Source organism: Mus pahari, chromosome 1 (assembly GCF_900095145.1).
Source record: "Mus pahari chromosome 1, PAHARI_EIJ_v1.1, whole genome shotgun sequence".
NCBI classification, from domain to species: Eukaryota; Metazoa; Chordata; class Mammalia; order Rodentia; family Muridae; genus Mus; species Mus pahari.
Window position 1 is genome coordinate 153,466,845 of NC_034590.1, and position 16,163 is coordinate 153,483,007.

General features: G+C 48.9%; 3 protein-coding genes across 4 annotated transcripts in view; all 3 read left to right on the forward strand.

Moving 5' to 3' along the window:
• Ankrd2 (ankyrin repeat domain 2) overlaps nucleotides 1-1,824 on the forward strand; it is a 9,065-nt gene extending 7,241 nt beyond the window's left edge. Inside the window, exons 7-9 of one of the 2 annotated variants that reach the window (XM_021212857.1) lie at nucleotides 469-567; nucleotides 759-857; nucleotides 1,575-1,824. In XM_021212857.1, coding sequence (XP_021068516.1) covers nucleotides 469-567; nucleotides 759-857; nucleotides 1,575-1,721 — 345 coding nt within the window. In that variant the 3' untranslated portion in view covers nucleotides 1,722-1,824. The remainder of the gene's footprint in view (nucleotides 1-468; nucleotides 568-758; nucleotides 858-1,574) is intronic. The other variant, XM_021212865.1, reaches the window with a different exon arrangement.
• A 523-nt stretch (nucleotides 1,825-2,347) lies between these two features.
• Nucleotides 2,348-16,163, forward strand: part of Hoga1 (4-hydroxy-2-oxoglutarate aldolase 1) — a 26,036-nt gene continuing 12,220 nt past the window's right edge. Inside the window, exon 1 of the mRNA XM_021215684.2 lies at nucleotides 2,348-2,809. Coding sequence (XP_021071343.1) covers nucleotides 2,617-2,809 — 193 coding nt within the window. The 5' untranslated portion in view covers nucleotides 2,348-2,616. The remainder of the gene's footprint in view (nucleotides 2,810-16,163) is intronic.
• Nucleotides 7,926-10,103, forward strand: C1H10orf62 (chromosome 1 C10orf62 homolog). The gene has a single exon (XM_021215704.2). It carries the CDS (start codon nucleotides 8,901-8,903, stop codon nucleotides 9,813-9,815), a length of 915 nt encoding a protein of 304 aa, XP_021071363.1. The 5' UTR covers nucleotides 7,926-8,900; the 3' UTR covers nucleotides 9,816-10,103.

Here is a 16,163-nt window from a genome sequence, read left to right on the forward strand (position 1 = left end):
TTTATTTATTTATTTATTTAATGTATATGAGTACATTGTAGCTGTCTTCAGATATACCAGATGAGGGCATTGGATCCCATTATGAATGGTTGTGAGCCACCATGTGGTTGCTGGGAATTGAACTCAGGACCTCTGGAAGAGCAGTTGGTGCTCTTAACCGCTGAGCCATCATCTCTGCAGCCCCGAGACCCTGACTTTTTACAAAGGTAGAGGGGTGGACAGTAGCTCACTGCCAGGTAAGAAGGAAGGGGAACTGCAGTAGGCTCTCCAGAGGAGGTGGTTGCACTTAGAGCTGTACAATTAGGTGACTGAGAGGGATAGTGGTATGCTGTACCAATTCTCTCCTGCCCAAGGCTCAGGCCTTGGCGCTCAGACTTGAGGGTAGGGGTAAGCTGAAGATAGCTCTTCCACCCCAGGATACCATAGCCCAGGCCCATGTGCCAACAGTCCTGTTTCCTCCCTGCACAGCTACTGAGCACTCCCCTGCATGTGGCCGTCCGTACTGGACACGTGGAGATTGTGGAACACTTTCTCTCCCTGGGCTTGGATATCAATGCCAAAGACAGAGTGAGTCCTTGCTTGCTCCCCTGCTCAGTCAATATGGGTGTAAGGGCAGCCTGTCAGGCTGCCAGGGGCGAGTACTCCTTCCTTACAGGACCCTAGGGTGCCCGCTTCTGAGCAAGGCCTCTAGCCCCATCTCCTATCACCCTGCCCACCCACCGACCTCAAGGATTACCTGTGTGCTACACTGATTCTAGGAAGGGGACAGTGCCCTACATGATGCTGTGAGACTCAACCGCTACAAAATCATCAAACTGTTGCTCTTGCATGGGGCAGACATGATGGCTAAGAACCTGGTGAGTCTGCTCCTCTGGCTTGGGGGTAGGGGGAGTCCTTGCATGGTGGATGGTCTGCAGAGGCCATGGGACAGCCACAGCCTAGGTACACATGTCATTGGCGCTTGGCCACGACACCCTAATCACCTGCCTTCCCAGGTCATGTGTCAAGGTCCAGAGCATAAGTTTAGAGAAACAATGAGAGAGGTAGCGGGAGGACTTCCCCAAGGTTCCCAGATAGGCAAAGGGGAGCCCAGCTCTTGGGCCCAATCCATGGAGGGCCAGTGGAAAGGGAATCAAATTACTCGGTTGGTGTGGCCATTCTAGCACCCCATGTTGGTTCTGGGTGGGTCTCAGATTTTTCTATGTATAGATGTCCTCTGGCCCAAGCCTATCTATTGGTTAGAACAATCACAGGAGTGGGGCATGGAGAAGTTCTTCTGGCACAGGAAAGCATAAGGGACATTGAGGGAAGCAAGAGCACGTGGAGAGGGCATGGATGGTCTTAGCTTTGCAGACACTGGGACTGGACGATTCATGATGAAGGGACTTTCCTGTGCACTGTCCCAGCATCTCAGGCCTCTGCCCACTAGATACCAGTAGCAGCCATAACCTCTAGTTGTGAGATGCAAGATGGCTTTACCCTTGGGCATTTGTCTCTGAGAACCACTGGTATAGCTGAAGGCAATTTCGGGTGGGCTGCTCAAGTCTGAGTAGGTCTGCTTCTATTTTCTCCAGGCGGGAAAGACCCCCACGGACCTGGTCCAGCTCTGGCAAGCAGACACCCGGCATGCCCTGGAGCACCCTGAGCCAGAATCAGAGCAGAACGGACTGGAGAGGCCTGGAAGTGGCCGTGAGACACCCCAGCCTATACCAGCCCAGTAAATACCTACCCGGAGCTGGGCACCAGACTCCCTACTATGAGCTGCCTGCAGTCAGTCTAGCAGGAACACCCCCAGATCCAACACAATAAAGTGCTGGCTTTGCTATTTGTGGTGTTTGTCTCCGTTCGTTCGTGCTCCAAACACATTAAGAGCAAAGACTGGATGCTAGAGTGAACTTGGGAACGAGGGGAATGTGGAGTCCCTTGGGTCCTGAGTTAGTAGGTCTCCAGACGCTGGCCTGGCTTTGCTTGGTCCCTACCATCCTGCTTTTCTCTCCTAATCCCTAGGGCCACAATTGTGTTATATTTCACTCTGTGGCATCCTCATCCTCTGCTCCTATCTCTAAGACTATTCCATGGAGCTATGTGTCCGTGTGTGGCCAGCAGAGGGCTAACACGTGCCGGCCCTTAGCAGCCGCTTAGTAGACAAGAGGAGTGATTTTTCACAACTGCTTCCGGAAGAGCGAGAGGTTGGCTAAAGTAGGGCGGGGCCAGGCCAGCTCAGCCAATCAGCTCCGTCATGTTTAGCCAGCCTAGAACGGAGGGTGTGCGAGTTGGGGTCGGGGTGAGGGTGAGGGTGGGGGTGGGTGGCTCCAGGCCCTGTGTAAAGAAGGCCCTTGAAACCCCAAGGGCCAGCTCTCTTTTAGGCCGTAATTGTGGCTTTTCTCCAGCTGCTTCCCAGCAGGGAAGAAAGCCGGCCCGGAGACTCTAGACCCACCCCCAACCCTGGGACACCCAGTGCAAAGCTGCATGCTCCCAAGCCATGCCCACAGGTTGTGGTGGGAACACAAATTTTTAACTGGGTATGTAGATCATTAACAGTTGGGGGGGGGAAAGGAGTCCAAACTCAGTCCCCCTGTGGTCACAGACAGCTGAGCCTCCAGACCTCCCGCAGAAATGCTAGGCCCCCAAATCTGGGCCTCCATGAGGCTGGGGCTAAGCAGGGGCTTATCTAGGAATGTGAAGGGCAAGAAGGTAGACATTGCCGGCATCTACCCACCCGTGACCACCCCATTCACCGCCACCGCAGAGGTAGACTATGGGAAACTGGAAGAGAACCTGAACAGACTGGCCACCTTCCCCTTTCGAGGTAAGAGAGCAGTTGGGGAGCCAGATCCAGGAGTGGGGGGAGCTCTGGCGCCTTGGGCAGAGCCTCACCTGCCTTTGTTTCCCCAGCTGGGAAGGGCTAAGGTGCCTTCTTTGCTCCCAGGGTTATTGTGGTAGAAACATGGGGCCGTGAATGAAGGCATCCTTGTCTACCAGGCCCGCTGCTCATGGGAAGGCGCTAGCCAGGTCACACGGGAGGGTAGCCTGTTGTCAGCCTCCTTCCCCCTGGAGCCTGCCTGGGGGCTCAATGTGCTGGATCCTCTGATCCACCTCTTGTTTTAACATGGGTCCTCTCTCTAAGGCCACAGACCACATCCTATGGTGAGATTCATCTGCCTCACAGACACGGGTCCAGTAAGAGAAGGTAGAAAAGGGCAGTCCCCTGCCCCGCTCCATCGCATTCCACCCACCCAGGGCAATTCCTGGTCAGTGCTGTCAACGACACCATCTTGTAGGTGGGAACGTGGGCTCCCAGAGATGTGGTCACTGTCTAAAGCCACTCAGCTAACACAGCTGAGCTGAGACTTGAACTGCTGACTAGGAGCTCTGCTCTGCCCACTGATTCTAACACCTCCTTCTAAGTTGTGGGATCTATCTAAGACTATCCCTACAAATGTCGTTGGGTGGGCACCAGGTTTGAGAATGCTCTGGCTGAGAAGGTACAGGCTTGCAGCTAGGATAGTGGACTCTGGTTTCCAGTCGCAGCTTTGCCAGTGGTCTTACTCCGTGGGGTACTCTAACCCTGTTACCCCATATGACACACGGGAGTGATAATGCTCTTACCATGGAGCAGCTAGAAGAAGAATCTGGAAGGATGTGACGAGAAAGCATGGTATAAATTCTAGAGTGTTTTACATTGGAAGTGATAGACTCTTGGGAAGGCTCAACCCCCGGGAGAACTGGCTGAAGGATCTATTTAACATATCAAAGCGGACCTGGCAGCCAGGTTCTCCCGGCCTCCCTCAGTCCCTACCTGTTACAGGTATGGCTGACATACCCCACCCTCTAGTGCCCCCCTCCCCAACTCTCCAGCCCCGGAGGGAGGGCGCCCTATCCCAGAGGCTCTTCCCTGTAGAGTGCAGCCATTTTGGTTTCCCACCCTTGCTTTTATATCTTGGCCCCTACACTTGATTCCCTACCCTCCCATCCCCCTGCCCCTCCCTCCTCTCCTCAGTGGCTCAGGGTCCTGGTCACTTTGGACTCTCCCAGATGTTTCTGCCTCTGGCTNGGCTCTCCCTTTTACCTACAATGAACTTTTGCCTCCATCACACCTAGGGGAAGTCATGTCCTTTTTTAGTTTTTTTTTTTTTTTTTTTTCATTCCACACTGTAGCAAAACTTCTTGGTGCTTAGTGACAGTGACCACTGGCCCAGGTGAGCCCTCTTCCTAGCTCAGGACCCAGATGATGTTTGTCAAGGGACAGTGGCCTATGGGTGCACGTTCTGAGTGAGCAGGGATGGCATGGCTACTAGAACTTGCTTGTGCTGGCCTGGAGGGAGATTCGGCCTAATCTCCTTGAAGCAAAGCATGATAACCCTTAGCTTCAAATAGAACACTCCGCTTCAGCATAAAGATCAAGGACACTTTAGTGTAGGGGCCGGAAGACTGGCTTTTGTACCCATTGTGTTTCTGAAATCCTGAATCTAGGATTTCACAGAGATTTCCAGAATTGTTTTTGAATTCTCCCTTTGTCTAACTCCCGCAACCAGCATCGGGTACCCTGGGCAAGTTTGTTGTATGGTTGCTTGGTTGGTAGAGGGAAGGGTTTGGCTCCTGGGTTCCTGATGTTATCTGATTCCTCCATTCACCACATAGCAGGAGGTCGGTGCTCTGGGGGGAAGCGACCAATGTCTGAAGTTGGAAGTCTCCTCCTCTGGCTATTATAGCAACTGAGAAATCACACTCCCTCTGTAACCCAGTTTCCTCACTTGAGAACAGGAGCTAAGCCCTCGAGATCTTAGCCGTGTAGCTCAATATAATTCCCCCCAAGATGATCAGCCACGGTGCAGCCATTTTGGTTTCCCACCCTTGCTTTTATATCTTGGCCCCTACACTTGATTCCCTACCCTCCCATCTCCCTTCCCCTCCCTCCTCTCCTCAGTGGCTCAGGGTCCTGGTCACTTTGGACTCTCCCAGATGTTTCTGCCTCTGGCTTGGCTCTCCCTTTTACCTACAATGAACTTTTGCCTCCACCACACCTAGGGGAAGTCATGTCCTTTTTTAGTTTTGTTTTGTTTTTTGTTTTTTTTTCATTCCACACAGAGGACGAAGAGTCATGGGTACCTTGTCAAGGTTCTAGCACTTAGCCAAACATTGATATTTCTCTTTCTGGAATAGACCTTGCAATCTTAACACTCAGGAGAAGATAGAGACAGCTGCCAAATGCTATTGCTACTTAGTATCAGTGTGGGTAACAAGCCCTCCAAAGAGGTGGGAACCTGCCCTTGGTGCGTCAGTGAACATAGAGAATATTCTTGAAGGCTTAGTCTGAGGCTGTGAAGTTATTTGTTTTGATTTGGTTTTTTGAGATAGAGATTGTTTCTGTATAGTACTGGTTGTCCTGGAATTCCCTCTGTAGACCAGGCTGGCCTCGAACTCAGAGATCCCTGCCTCTGCCTCTCAAATGCTGGTAAAGTATTGCTAATTTGTGATTGTTTAAATGAAGAATATATTTTTTTTAGATTTATTTATTTATTTATTATATGTAAGTACACTGTAGCTGTCCTCAGACACTCCAGAAGATGGCATCAGATTTTGTTACGGATGATTGTGAGCCACCATATGGTTGCTGGGATTTGAACTTGGGACCTTTGGAAGAGCAGTCAGTGCTCTTACCTGCTGAGCCATCTCACCAGCCCGAGTATTCTTTTAAAATAAAATAAAAGTTAAGGAGGAGATGGCACATTGGGTAACAGCTCTTGCTATCAAGAGATTTGTTAAGTCCAATCTCCAGAGTCTATGTAAGGTGGAAGGGGAGAACTAGCTTCTGCGAATTATCCTCTGACCACCACATGCATGCCGTGATACATGTGTCTCCCCGCTCCCCCAAATAAATAAGTGTAAAAGACTTTTTTGGGGGGACAGATTCACTAATACTTTATCAAATGTGTAAAAAAAAAACCCACAATTATTAATAAAAGGAGCATGCAAAACCTTTAGCTTCTGTTTATAGAAAATAAATATCAGTTCTGGGTCACAATAGTTCCACTGAACTACAAAACAAAACAAAACAAAAAAACGAATCATAAGAAAGAATTTAAAAGCTATGCAGTGGCTGCTTTTAGTGCAGCTACAACAGACCAACCCCCATTAGCTATTTTGGAAAGTGAAAGTGGGCCTTAATTTGTAGATAAGGGATGTCTCCAATAGTTAAGAAAATTATAGGGGGCTAGAGAGATGGCTCAGCAGTTAAGAGCACTGACTGCCCTTCCAGAGGTTCTGAGTTCAATTCCCAGCAACCAGGTGGTGGCTCACAACCATCTGTAATGGGGATCTGATGCCCTCTTCTGGTGTGTCTAAAGACAGAGACAATGTACTCACATATATAATACATAAATACATGAATAAGTAAATAAATCCTTTAAAAATTAAGTAAAATAAGAGTTATAACCAAATATGGTGTGCCTAAACTGGACTCGAGCAATGACAGTATCGATAAAGCAGGAAGGGGAAATCTTATGGGTTCTAATCCTCTAGACAGAGAGAGGTAACTGCTGACTGCCAAGAGAGGGGGAATTAGCCTCTCCCAGGATGACCCTAATTAGTTTTCCGGTGCAAAGTGCTCAGCCTTGATGTCATGACATATGGACTCTGCAGGTTGTATTTCTGATATGTAATGGTTATATGTATATCTGCACATATATGTAATAATAAAGAAAAAGAGGCCATCTGTCTGAAGAGGAGAGAGAGGGGAGACATGGGAAAGGCTGGAGGGAAAAAAATAGAAGAGGAAAGTGATATAATTATATTTTTATTTGTTTTTATTAAAAATAAAACTTTTAGCACGTTATAACCAAAAGCCAGAGGGAACAGTTGGTCAGGAGGGCCAGTGGCCCTGGACTTACACCTGTCAACAGCCTCACAGGTGGACTTTGAGTTGTTATTTCCAGTGAGGTCAGTGGACAATCGCAGGGCTGTTTCAGCAAGGCTGGAGAGGCGCAGCAAGGCTGGAGAGGTGAGGTCCCAAAGCTTCTAACTGTGCCTTATGCCTTCCCCACATAGAGTCGACCAGAGTTTCTTCTCAAAGAGAAGACATTTTTGTGTATATAAAAAGTATTGCTTCATTAAAGAAAGTGTTTCAAATAACAGGTTTCTTGAGGCAGGTAAGAGGTTGGAACTCACTTTGTAGACTCAGCTGACCTTGAACCCACAGAGCTCTGCCTACCCTTGCCTTCTGAGGGCTGGGATTAAAGGTGCGTGCCACCATGACTGGCAACAACTTTTAAAGAATATTTCCTTTTTAATTTTGTCTAGGTGTGTGTCTGCATCTGGGCGTGGGCATGTGAATACAGGCACCAGATAAGGCCAGAGGTGTTAGATCCACTGGAGCTGGAGCTGCAGAGGATTGAGTTGCTCAACTTGAGTGCTGGGGACCGAACTCAGGGCCTCTAGAAGAATAGCAATTGTGCTCTGGACCTAGCTCTCCAGCCTCTCAGATAGCACAACTTTTTTTTTTTTTTTTCCAGCCAAGGGGTAGTGCAGAGTTAGGTGGATATGAGTTTGAGGCTAGCCTGGTCTACAGAGTGAGTTCCAGGACAACCAAGGCCACATACAGAACCCTATCTAGAAAAGCAACAAAAAATATATTTATGTTTATGAGTTCTTTGCATGTCAGATGACATCAGATCCTGTATTAGATAAATTGTGAGTTGCCATGTAGTTGCTAGTGTTCTTAACTGCCTAAGTTTTTTTTTTTTCCAGCTACAAACATAGCTTCTCCAAGGAACATTTGACATTTTCCTTCTTTTCCTTTTTTTTTCCTAAGATAAATACACTGTAGCTGTTTTCAGATACACCAGAAGAGGGCATCCGATCTCATTATAGACGGTTGTGAGCCACCATGTGTCTAGTGGGATTTGAACTCAGGACCTTCCGAAGAGCAGTCAGTACTCTCAACCGCTGAGCCATCTCTCTAGCCCCTATTTGGCATTTTCTAAGTGTGCTACTTGCCTTGAGGGAAACAGTAGCACGGGCCTATTTCTAGCCCCACATACTCAGGAGCTACTCAAGATTGGGCAGCCTAGCCAGGCTCAAAACTTTGTCATGTTTATCAGGGGGCAAATTCTGTATCTGCAGGCTGTCACTCGGGCAAGATGTAGCTTAATTACCTTGGGATGGCCCTGAAGTCAGTCCTGCCTGCTCTGCCTTCTCAGCCTATTCTTTGTTCTCAATTGTGACCTCACATTGTTCCATATGAGCCCCTTCCTGGACCCTTTCCCTTCTGGACTCGTCCCTGTAATAGAGCTAGGGATATTGTGCTGACAGCAGAGATGGGTCCTGCTGAGTACAACACTTATTGACCAGGGATGGATGCCAGTCCAATTGAGTGATCCCAGTTTGTCATGGCCAAACTGACTCAGTATCCTCTATCCTGTGGGGGCCACTAGATCAGGAACAGGAACAAGGGAAACCAAAGACTGGAAATTAAGCAGGACAGAAGAGCAGAATGCCTTGGAAGTGGGAGGCAGAAGAGTTAAATGATGCTGTCTTTCTTTCTACGGAGGACAGGAGGACAGGAGACAAGACCCGATCCTTACACGAGGCTTGCCAAACCAGGTCTGAGTGGTGGGGTGGCCTTGCCTCACCCCACCCCCAACTGCCTTCCTCACAATGGGGCTCATTGCTGAGGTGTCAGAGGGCATCCTAGGGAGGGTGAGGCAGGGGCCTGATTGCCAGACACCTGCAGGGCTCCAGCCCCTTCAAGCATGAACCTTACCATCTGGGCTCCGGCACTCCTGCTGTGCTCTTAGCTCTGTGTGAGGCCTAGGGCCCTGGAGGACTTCTTGGAGTTCCTCCAGCAACCATCATGCAGGGTGGTGCTGGGGACTGCTCTCTTGCTCGGAAGTGGAGGCGTCATGCTGTGGGCTCACAGGAAGAAAAGGAAGGCAGCCTCAGAGGCTAAAGAAGACAAGCCTCCGGAACCCCACAGAGCAAACGACAGCTGGATCAAGTCTCATTTCAGCCGCCTATCCGAAGAGAGGTTGCCCACCCACTGCCATGTCAGTAACAATGGCCACTCACCCAAAAGCAGGCACGGGGAAGCCAATACCACACTCCACGTGGATACTCTCACCACCAAACATGGAGAAAGGGGCGCAGCTCTGCACCGAGATTCCTTTGCCAGCAAACAGAAGATATCTGGGAGCTCAGTGACCAAAGAGATGCAGAGGGAGTCAGGGAAGTCCCCGTCCATGGAGGATGACACCTGGGCTGCCGTGGCGGCTTGCACAAAGGAGATTGATGCCAAGGGGCATCACGTGGCTAACTCCATGCTGCAGCGCTCCTCAGCTTACCATCGTACAGGCCATGCAGAATCCAGGAACATCAGCCCAGAAGAGCTGAAGGCTCTGGAGGAGGTGGAGATAAAGCTGAAAGGGAATTTCCTAACACACCATGAAACTGGTGTAGCTGGTGCCAACCAGTCGCACACAGTCTATAGCCAGAGTCGCCATGGTAACCAAAGCCACCATTCCTATCCAAGCCACCAGAGCAACCAGAGTCATCCTGTTTACTCCAGCTACCAGGGTCACCATCCAAGTCACTTGAGCCACCAGAGCTATCCAAGTTACTCAGGTCACCAGAATCATCCTGGCCACTCCAACCACCAGGGTCATTCAGGCCTCTCAAGCTACCAGAGTCATCTGGGCCACTCCAACCACCAGGGTCATCCAGGTCGCTCAAGTCACCAGAGTCACCAGGGTCAGCCAGGTCACCCAAGCCACCAGAGCCATAATCTGCCCAACCGCAGAACCCAAATCTATGGCTCTTGAAGCCACTTAAGCATGTGTCCCTGCCCCCGCAGGGCTGGCTCTCATACATAGGCCTGTTTTCTCTTCCATGGGGAAACCTACGCGGTCAGGGTGAGAGACTGCCAACCAAATCCCTGCTGCTTCTGGCCCCAGCAGAGGTCATGAGGGAAGGAGGAAAGGATGCAGCTTCAACAGCCCAAAGGCCCTGAAGACCCACGAGAGAAGACATGAGGCAGATTACAGGAGCAACCACAAGCCCCACACTGACTCCACATGCCTGAATGGAGCCAATAAAGCCCTGCACACCCTCACTCTGTGTCCAGGGGCTCTGTAGCCAGCTGACGTCTGGGCAGGGTTGGAAGAGAGGGTATGTCCCCAGCAATGTTGTAAGTGGGCCCTTTCCATTGCATCAGACTGGGGATCAGAATGGTCTCCCTTGGTCTGGGTTAGGGTTAGGGTTAGGGTTAGGGTTAGGGTTAGGGTTAGGGTTAGGGTACTGCCAGAGACCTCAATCCCATCTGCCTACTGTTGCCAGGGAGGAGGAAATAACCAGATGCTGGGGAAGAGGGACCAGGGACGGGCTTTCAGACAGGTGGGACTTTAGGCCCCATCCTCTTGGTGCCATCTCAAGTCTCCAGGGTCCACAGGGATCCATGTGTCCACAGCTGGAAAGCTGTATGAGACATATCTGGGTCATGTCACCATTGCTTGACTCTTGTGACTGTTGCTACTATAGATGCTGCCAATATCCAGACTACCGCTCATGGTTTTGTTTTTGAAACCTTGTGGCTCAGTCTGTCTTGGAACTCACTGTGTAAACCAGGCTGGTCTTGAATTCACAATGATACGCCTGGCTCTGCCTCCTGAGTGCCCTGCGGTGCTTCGTTTAAGTGGATGCTTTGTGTCAAGCCACAGCCATAGGAATGTATTCTCTGTTATAAATAAGGTCCCTGAGGTTCAGAGGTATAATTCCTCCTGGATGACTTAGTAAGATTTTTAGGTCCAGCTTGCCCCACAGTCCCACAGTCTCCTGACCTCTGCTCAGAGCTTGTCTCCCGGTCCTCTTCTGTCCTGCTTCTCAGCCTATCCCTGACATCCCCACACACCCTGCCTCCTCTGCCCTTCCACAAGCCTGGAGTTCCTCCTGTGTCTGCCTCCTGGGTCTCAAGGAGTAGGAAGTGACCCTCTTCTCCCGAATCAAGCAGCAGTGGACAGGTCCCCGAGTCACTGCTGACCTCCAAGTAAATCTTTGGTAAATCAGATTTGAATCTGTTCCACGTTTGCCAGGGAGGTTACCAGTCGGTGGGTCTTAGGCCTCTGGGGCGAAGCACTGAGAATAACCAAGTTCATAAACACCTTAAATGTGGTTAGTTGCTTATTATGGAGTTCAGATGGGAAGTAGTATTATTTTCTGGACATCCCCAGCGTGAATCTGTCTGCATTACATTTTAAATGTTTAAACTTTTCTGACGCATCTGTGTAGAGATGAGAGGGCAGCTCTGTGGAGTCATTTCTTTCTTTTCACCTTTGCGTGGGTTCCAGGGGTTAACCCAGGCCAGCAGCTTTTATCAAGGTGACCAGAGCTTTTTAACCACGGAACCACTGCCCCAAGTGTACATGGATTTTTTTTTACATTATTTTCGGCAGAATAAACATAAACTTGGGGAAACAGAGAAAGAATTCCTCCAAGTGAGAGGGGTTCTGTGAAAGGAATGCCTTATAATTGCATATTTTAAATATTTCATAAAGGTTTGAAGTGAGGAGGTAGAGACGGGTGGATCTCTGGGACTTTAGCTGCTGTAACTAACTTAGTGTGCTCCACACTAGGGAAAGACTCTGTCTCAGAAAACAGGATGGACAGAAGCAACATTTGAGATTGTCCTCGGGCTGCCACATGGACACACACACACACGTACACAGGTACACATGTATACACATGTACACATGTGGACCAGTACATACACAGCCACCCACAGATACAAATACACCTTATTTGAAAAAAAAAAAGGGGTGGTCAATCAGTGGAAAGTATTGTAGGCTGCAAACTTGTATAAAAAGCAAGGGTGGTGAAATTTGGCTGAAATAGACTAAGCATACAAGCACGGGACTTGTATAGCTTCGTGATGGATAGAGCTCCTGGCTGTAGTGTTCAAGGCCATGGATTTGTTTCTCTGCTCAGAAAAAAATTTTTTTAAAAATTAAAAACAACAACAAAGGAACATGTATTTTGGGACATCTTAAATCATGTACTCAGAGACTTACATAAAATTTCAAATTAGCTCACAATTTTGGAATTTTTTTTCTTTCAAAGTTTCATCCAGGCACAGCGGTGCACAGATGCAATCTCAGTAAGTCAAAGATGGAGAGGCAGGAGTGCCCCACGGTCACAGTCACTCTCAGCTCCATAGTTTGAGGCCAGCACAAACAACAAGTGACCCTATGTCAAAAAAACAGATTTGGGGCTGGTGAGATGGCTTAGCGGGTAAGAGCACTGACTGTTCTTCCAAAGGTAATGAGTTCAAATCCCAGCAACCACATGGTGGCTCACAACCACCCATAATGACATCTGATGCCCTCTTCTCGTGTGTCTAAAGACAGCTACAGTGTGCTTATGTATAATAATAAATAAATCTTAAAAAAAAAAAACAGATTTGAAAATATTTCAAGGTGACTAAATTAAGTGTTCAGCTAGCGCCCATGTTCATTCTTGGTTCTGTGTGTTGTGCTGTAAGGAAGATGCTATTAGCATTCTGCACTTTCCATCTGTCTTCAGTATCCAAAGCTGAAACACTTGCCGACAACCCACGAGGATATACATGTCAAAGTTTTATTGTAGTCCTGTTGTAAGCAAAATGGCCCAGAGACAGGCCACTCAAATAGACTCTTGGTGATTTGTTTATTATATGTAACTACACTGCAGCTGTCTTCAGACACTCCAGAAGAGGACGCCAGATCTCATTATGGATGGTTGTGAGCCACCATGTGGTCACTGGGATTTGAACTCAGGACCTTCAGAAGAGCTGTCGGGTGCTCTTACCTGCTGAGCCATCTCACCAGCCCGTGAGGACATTTTTATTAGGGAAAAAAAGAAAAGACAATCAGATGACTGAAATTGAGGCTAGACACAAAAAGTAGCTAAACAGCCATAGACCTTAGCCTGAGTCAACTGGGAGGTGGCTGGCTTCCCAGTTCCAGGCCTCATTCCACTGAGGTTCACTGGGAAATTGCTGAAGCATTTTGCTAAGCTTTTTATTCCCAGAGGGTGGTTAAAAATTAGATCATGTTAAAAAAAAATTCTGCCTCAGGCCTGCAGGTTTTTGATGGTTATTTTGTTTGTTTACTTGTTTGTTTTGGGGGACCTTTGTAGTCCTGGCTGTCCTGGAATTCACTCTGTAGATAAGGCTAGCCCTCCAGCTCGGATATAGGATATAGGATATACAGCAAATTATCAACACCCATCTCAGAGAGTCTGTATTGGACAACATGAACAGGGCCACTGTCCCTGACTGAATGATTCCAGGTCAAGCAAGAAGAGCACACAGTAGGGCAGCAGGATGCTGTGGGCTTCAGGGCCTAGGGGGACAGGGATTTGAGATACTTAACAGCTTTTGGATTTTTGAAGTATCTCTGCTGGGGTGGAAACAAAGTCATACCACGAACAACTCTGCTGAGGCAGGAGAATGGCAGTGTGTTGTAGATGGGACAGAGCCCTGACAGATTTGCTTCTGTGGTTCTTGGGAATCTAACAAGGGCCTCACACAAATCAAACAAGTGGTCCCTAAGACACACCCCCCATCTTGATGGACAGGGGACATTAAGAGATGGGTGAAGGCTAGAGAGAAAGCCAGAAGAGTGAATGTAGAACTCAGAGCAGAGGAGGGCTTTGGAGTCTGTCAGCTCTCTGCTCTCATCCTGTAGGAGAGGCCAGGGCAAGAACACTTGCCTGATCCCTTGGTGTGGTTGAATGGCTCCAAGCGCCTCTTTACATGTGAGCATACAACAGGGAGCATGATAAAGCACTGGGAAGGGAAGCTCAGAGGAGAAAGGCTCAAAGTCCAGAGACCCATAGAGTACCCTGGGTGGTACTTCAGAGGAGGAAGCGATGTCGAAGCACCACGGGGCCATGACAGTAGCCAAGCTTGCCTCTTCCGTGAGACACCGCTTCTCCTGTTGGCCACAGCAAATCACCAGGTCTCCTGTGCCGCCCAACTCCAGTCAGCAGCCTCACCCACTCGAGCAGCCAGCTCCAATGAGAGGGACTCCTCCAGCCCAGTGGGAGACAGGAGGTGAGAGGTGCTCCCTTCTGGCTTAGCCACACTCCTGCTTTAAGGTGAACTTTTTTCTAACTCCAAAAGTCTTGTATACCTAATGCCCACTATTCCTGAGGCTCTGAAGACTAACGCATTTTAACTTCCCTGTTGGAGAGAAATACCAATATCTCTGTTTTTCAGTTAAGGAAGCTAAGGTTTGGTTAAGGCATTTTCTCTCTCCTCTTTTTTTTTTTTTTTTTTTAAATAATTTTTACATATTTGTGTATGTGTGTCTGTCCTGCACGTGCTCACATGTGCATGTGTGTGTGTGTCTGTCTGTCTGACTGTCTGTCTGTGGGGCCTGGAAGAGGGCACTGGATTTTTAGGGGTGGAGTCACAGGCAGTTGTGTGCTGCCCGACCTGGGAACTGAACTCAGGTCCTCAGGAAGAGCAACAAGTGTTCTAACCACTGAACCATGTCTCCAACCTGCTCCCTTTCCCCACTTTCCTCGGAAATGAAGATTTTGAGATAAGATCTCTCTGTGTATTCCCCAGACTGGCTTTGTATTCATAATCCTCCTGACTTGGCCTCTTGAGAGCTAGGGTGGCAGGCCTGTGCCTCCATGCCTGGTGGCTATGCCATTTCCTCAAGCCATTCCTCAGTTGGTGAGAGGGCCACCCCAAGTGCTGGTCCTGGTTTCTCCAACTTAAAAGCCTGTGCTCCAACTATCCCACCCGTTGCTTTGCAGTTGCTTTCCTCATAGGGTCCTTTGGCTGAGCCTCTCTAGACTGATGCGAATCCTGTGGATGTGTGATCAGGGTGAAGAAGGGGCTTTTTTTTTTTTTCTTCCAGATCCCAGACATCAAAGTACTTTCCAGGCCATTCTCCTAGCTTTCAAAACAACTCTGTAAGGGCCCAGGCATAGGTCTAGTGCCTGATTCCAGAGGCAGGCAGCTGAGAGCTGAAAGCTGGGCTTCAGGAAACTGGAGTATAGAGCCTGCTGCTGCCTCCCAGGGCATCAGACCTTACTGTCCTGCCTTGAGGTCTCCCAATGGAACTCAGGGGTTTCTGGAACTGTCTGCCAGAGGAAGAGTGACTTGGGAGTGACCATGGCCATGGCCAGGTTCGGGGCCATAGTATAAGCATGTTGGCTACTTGATTTAGCAGATAGCTGTGGCAACTAAATAGAGCCGACAAGATCTCGGTCTTGGTCTAGTTGAGGACTGGTCCTGTGTTGGCTGAATGGGAGCCTTCAGCAGGGTGGGCAGCTTCTTCTAAGGGGTGGGACACTGGCAGAAAGCAGCCAAACAAGAGATTCTACCCTCCCAGGCTCGACCAGGAACCGACCTCAGGACATGATCTAGCTGAAGCCAAATCCTTTTCATTTCAACTGGCTCCTTGTAGTAGCACAAAGGAAAAGAAAAAACTCCTGGCAGCTTTCTCAGGGGACAGAACTTCAGTAAACACGGAAAAGGTGTGTGGTATGAAGCCATGTGGCCATCACACCATGTTCCCTTCAGGGTGACTCACGGGAACACACTTTCCCTCAGTCTCAGTGCCAGGAAACTCTGTGTCTCTCCCCGGCAGCTGCTTTGCTTCTTCCTCTCTGGTGATTGCTGGGAAGCTCGGGTTCACTTGATGGCTCATCACACAGGGCTGTATGCCTGGCATTTGTCTGTAATACCGCTCCCAGCTTTCCTGTCCTTTTCTTCTGCAAAGTATCTATTTAAAATCCAGGTGTGCTGGGTTCTGTGAGTGCGCACGACTTCTGATTTTTATTGCGCTGGGTTCTGTGAGTGCGCACGACTTCTGATTTTTATTGCGCTGGGTTCTGTGAGTGCGCACGACTTCTGATTTTTATTGTTTGAGACAGAGTCTCCCCTACCCCACAGGCTGGCCTTGAACTCTTGATTCTCTACTTTGCACACCACAGGTGCTGGAACTACAGATATGGTGGGTTTTGTTTTTGTTTTTTGGTGTTTTTTTTTGGGGGGGGAGATTGTTTGATTTTTGTGAAATGTCCATTGTTTTAGTTACCTTTCTTAACACTAATATACCCTGACTAAAGAAAAAAGAAAAAGAATAAGGAGGAGGAGGAGGAGGAGGAGGAGGAGGAGG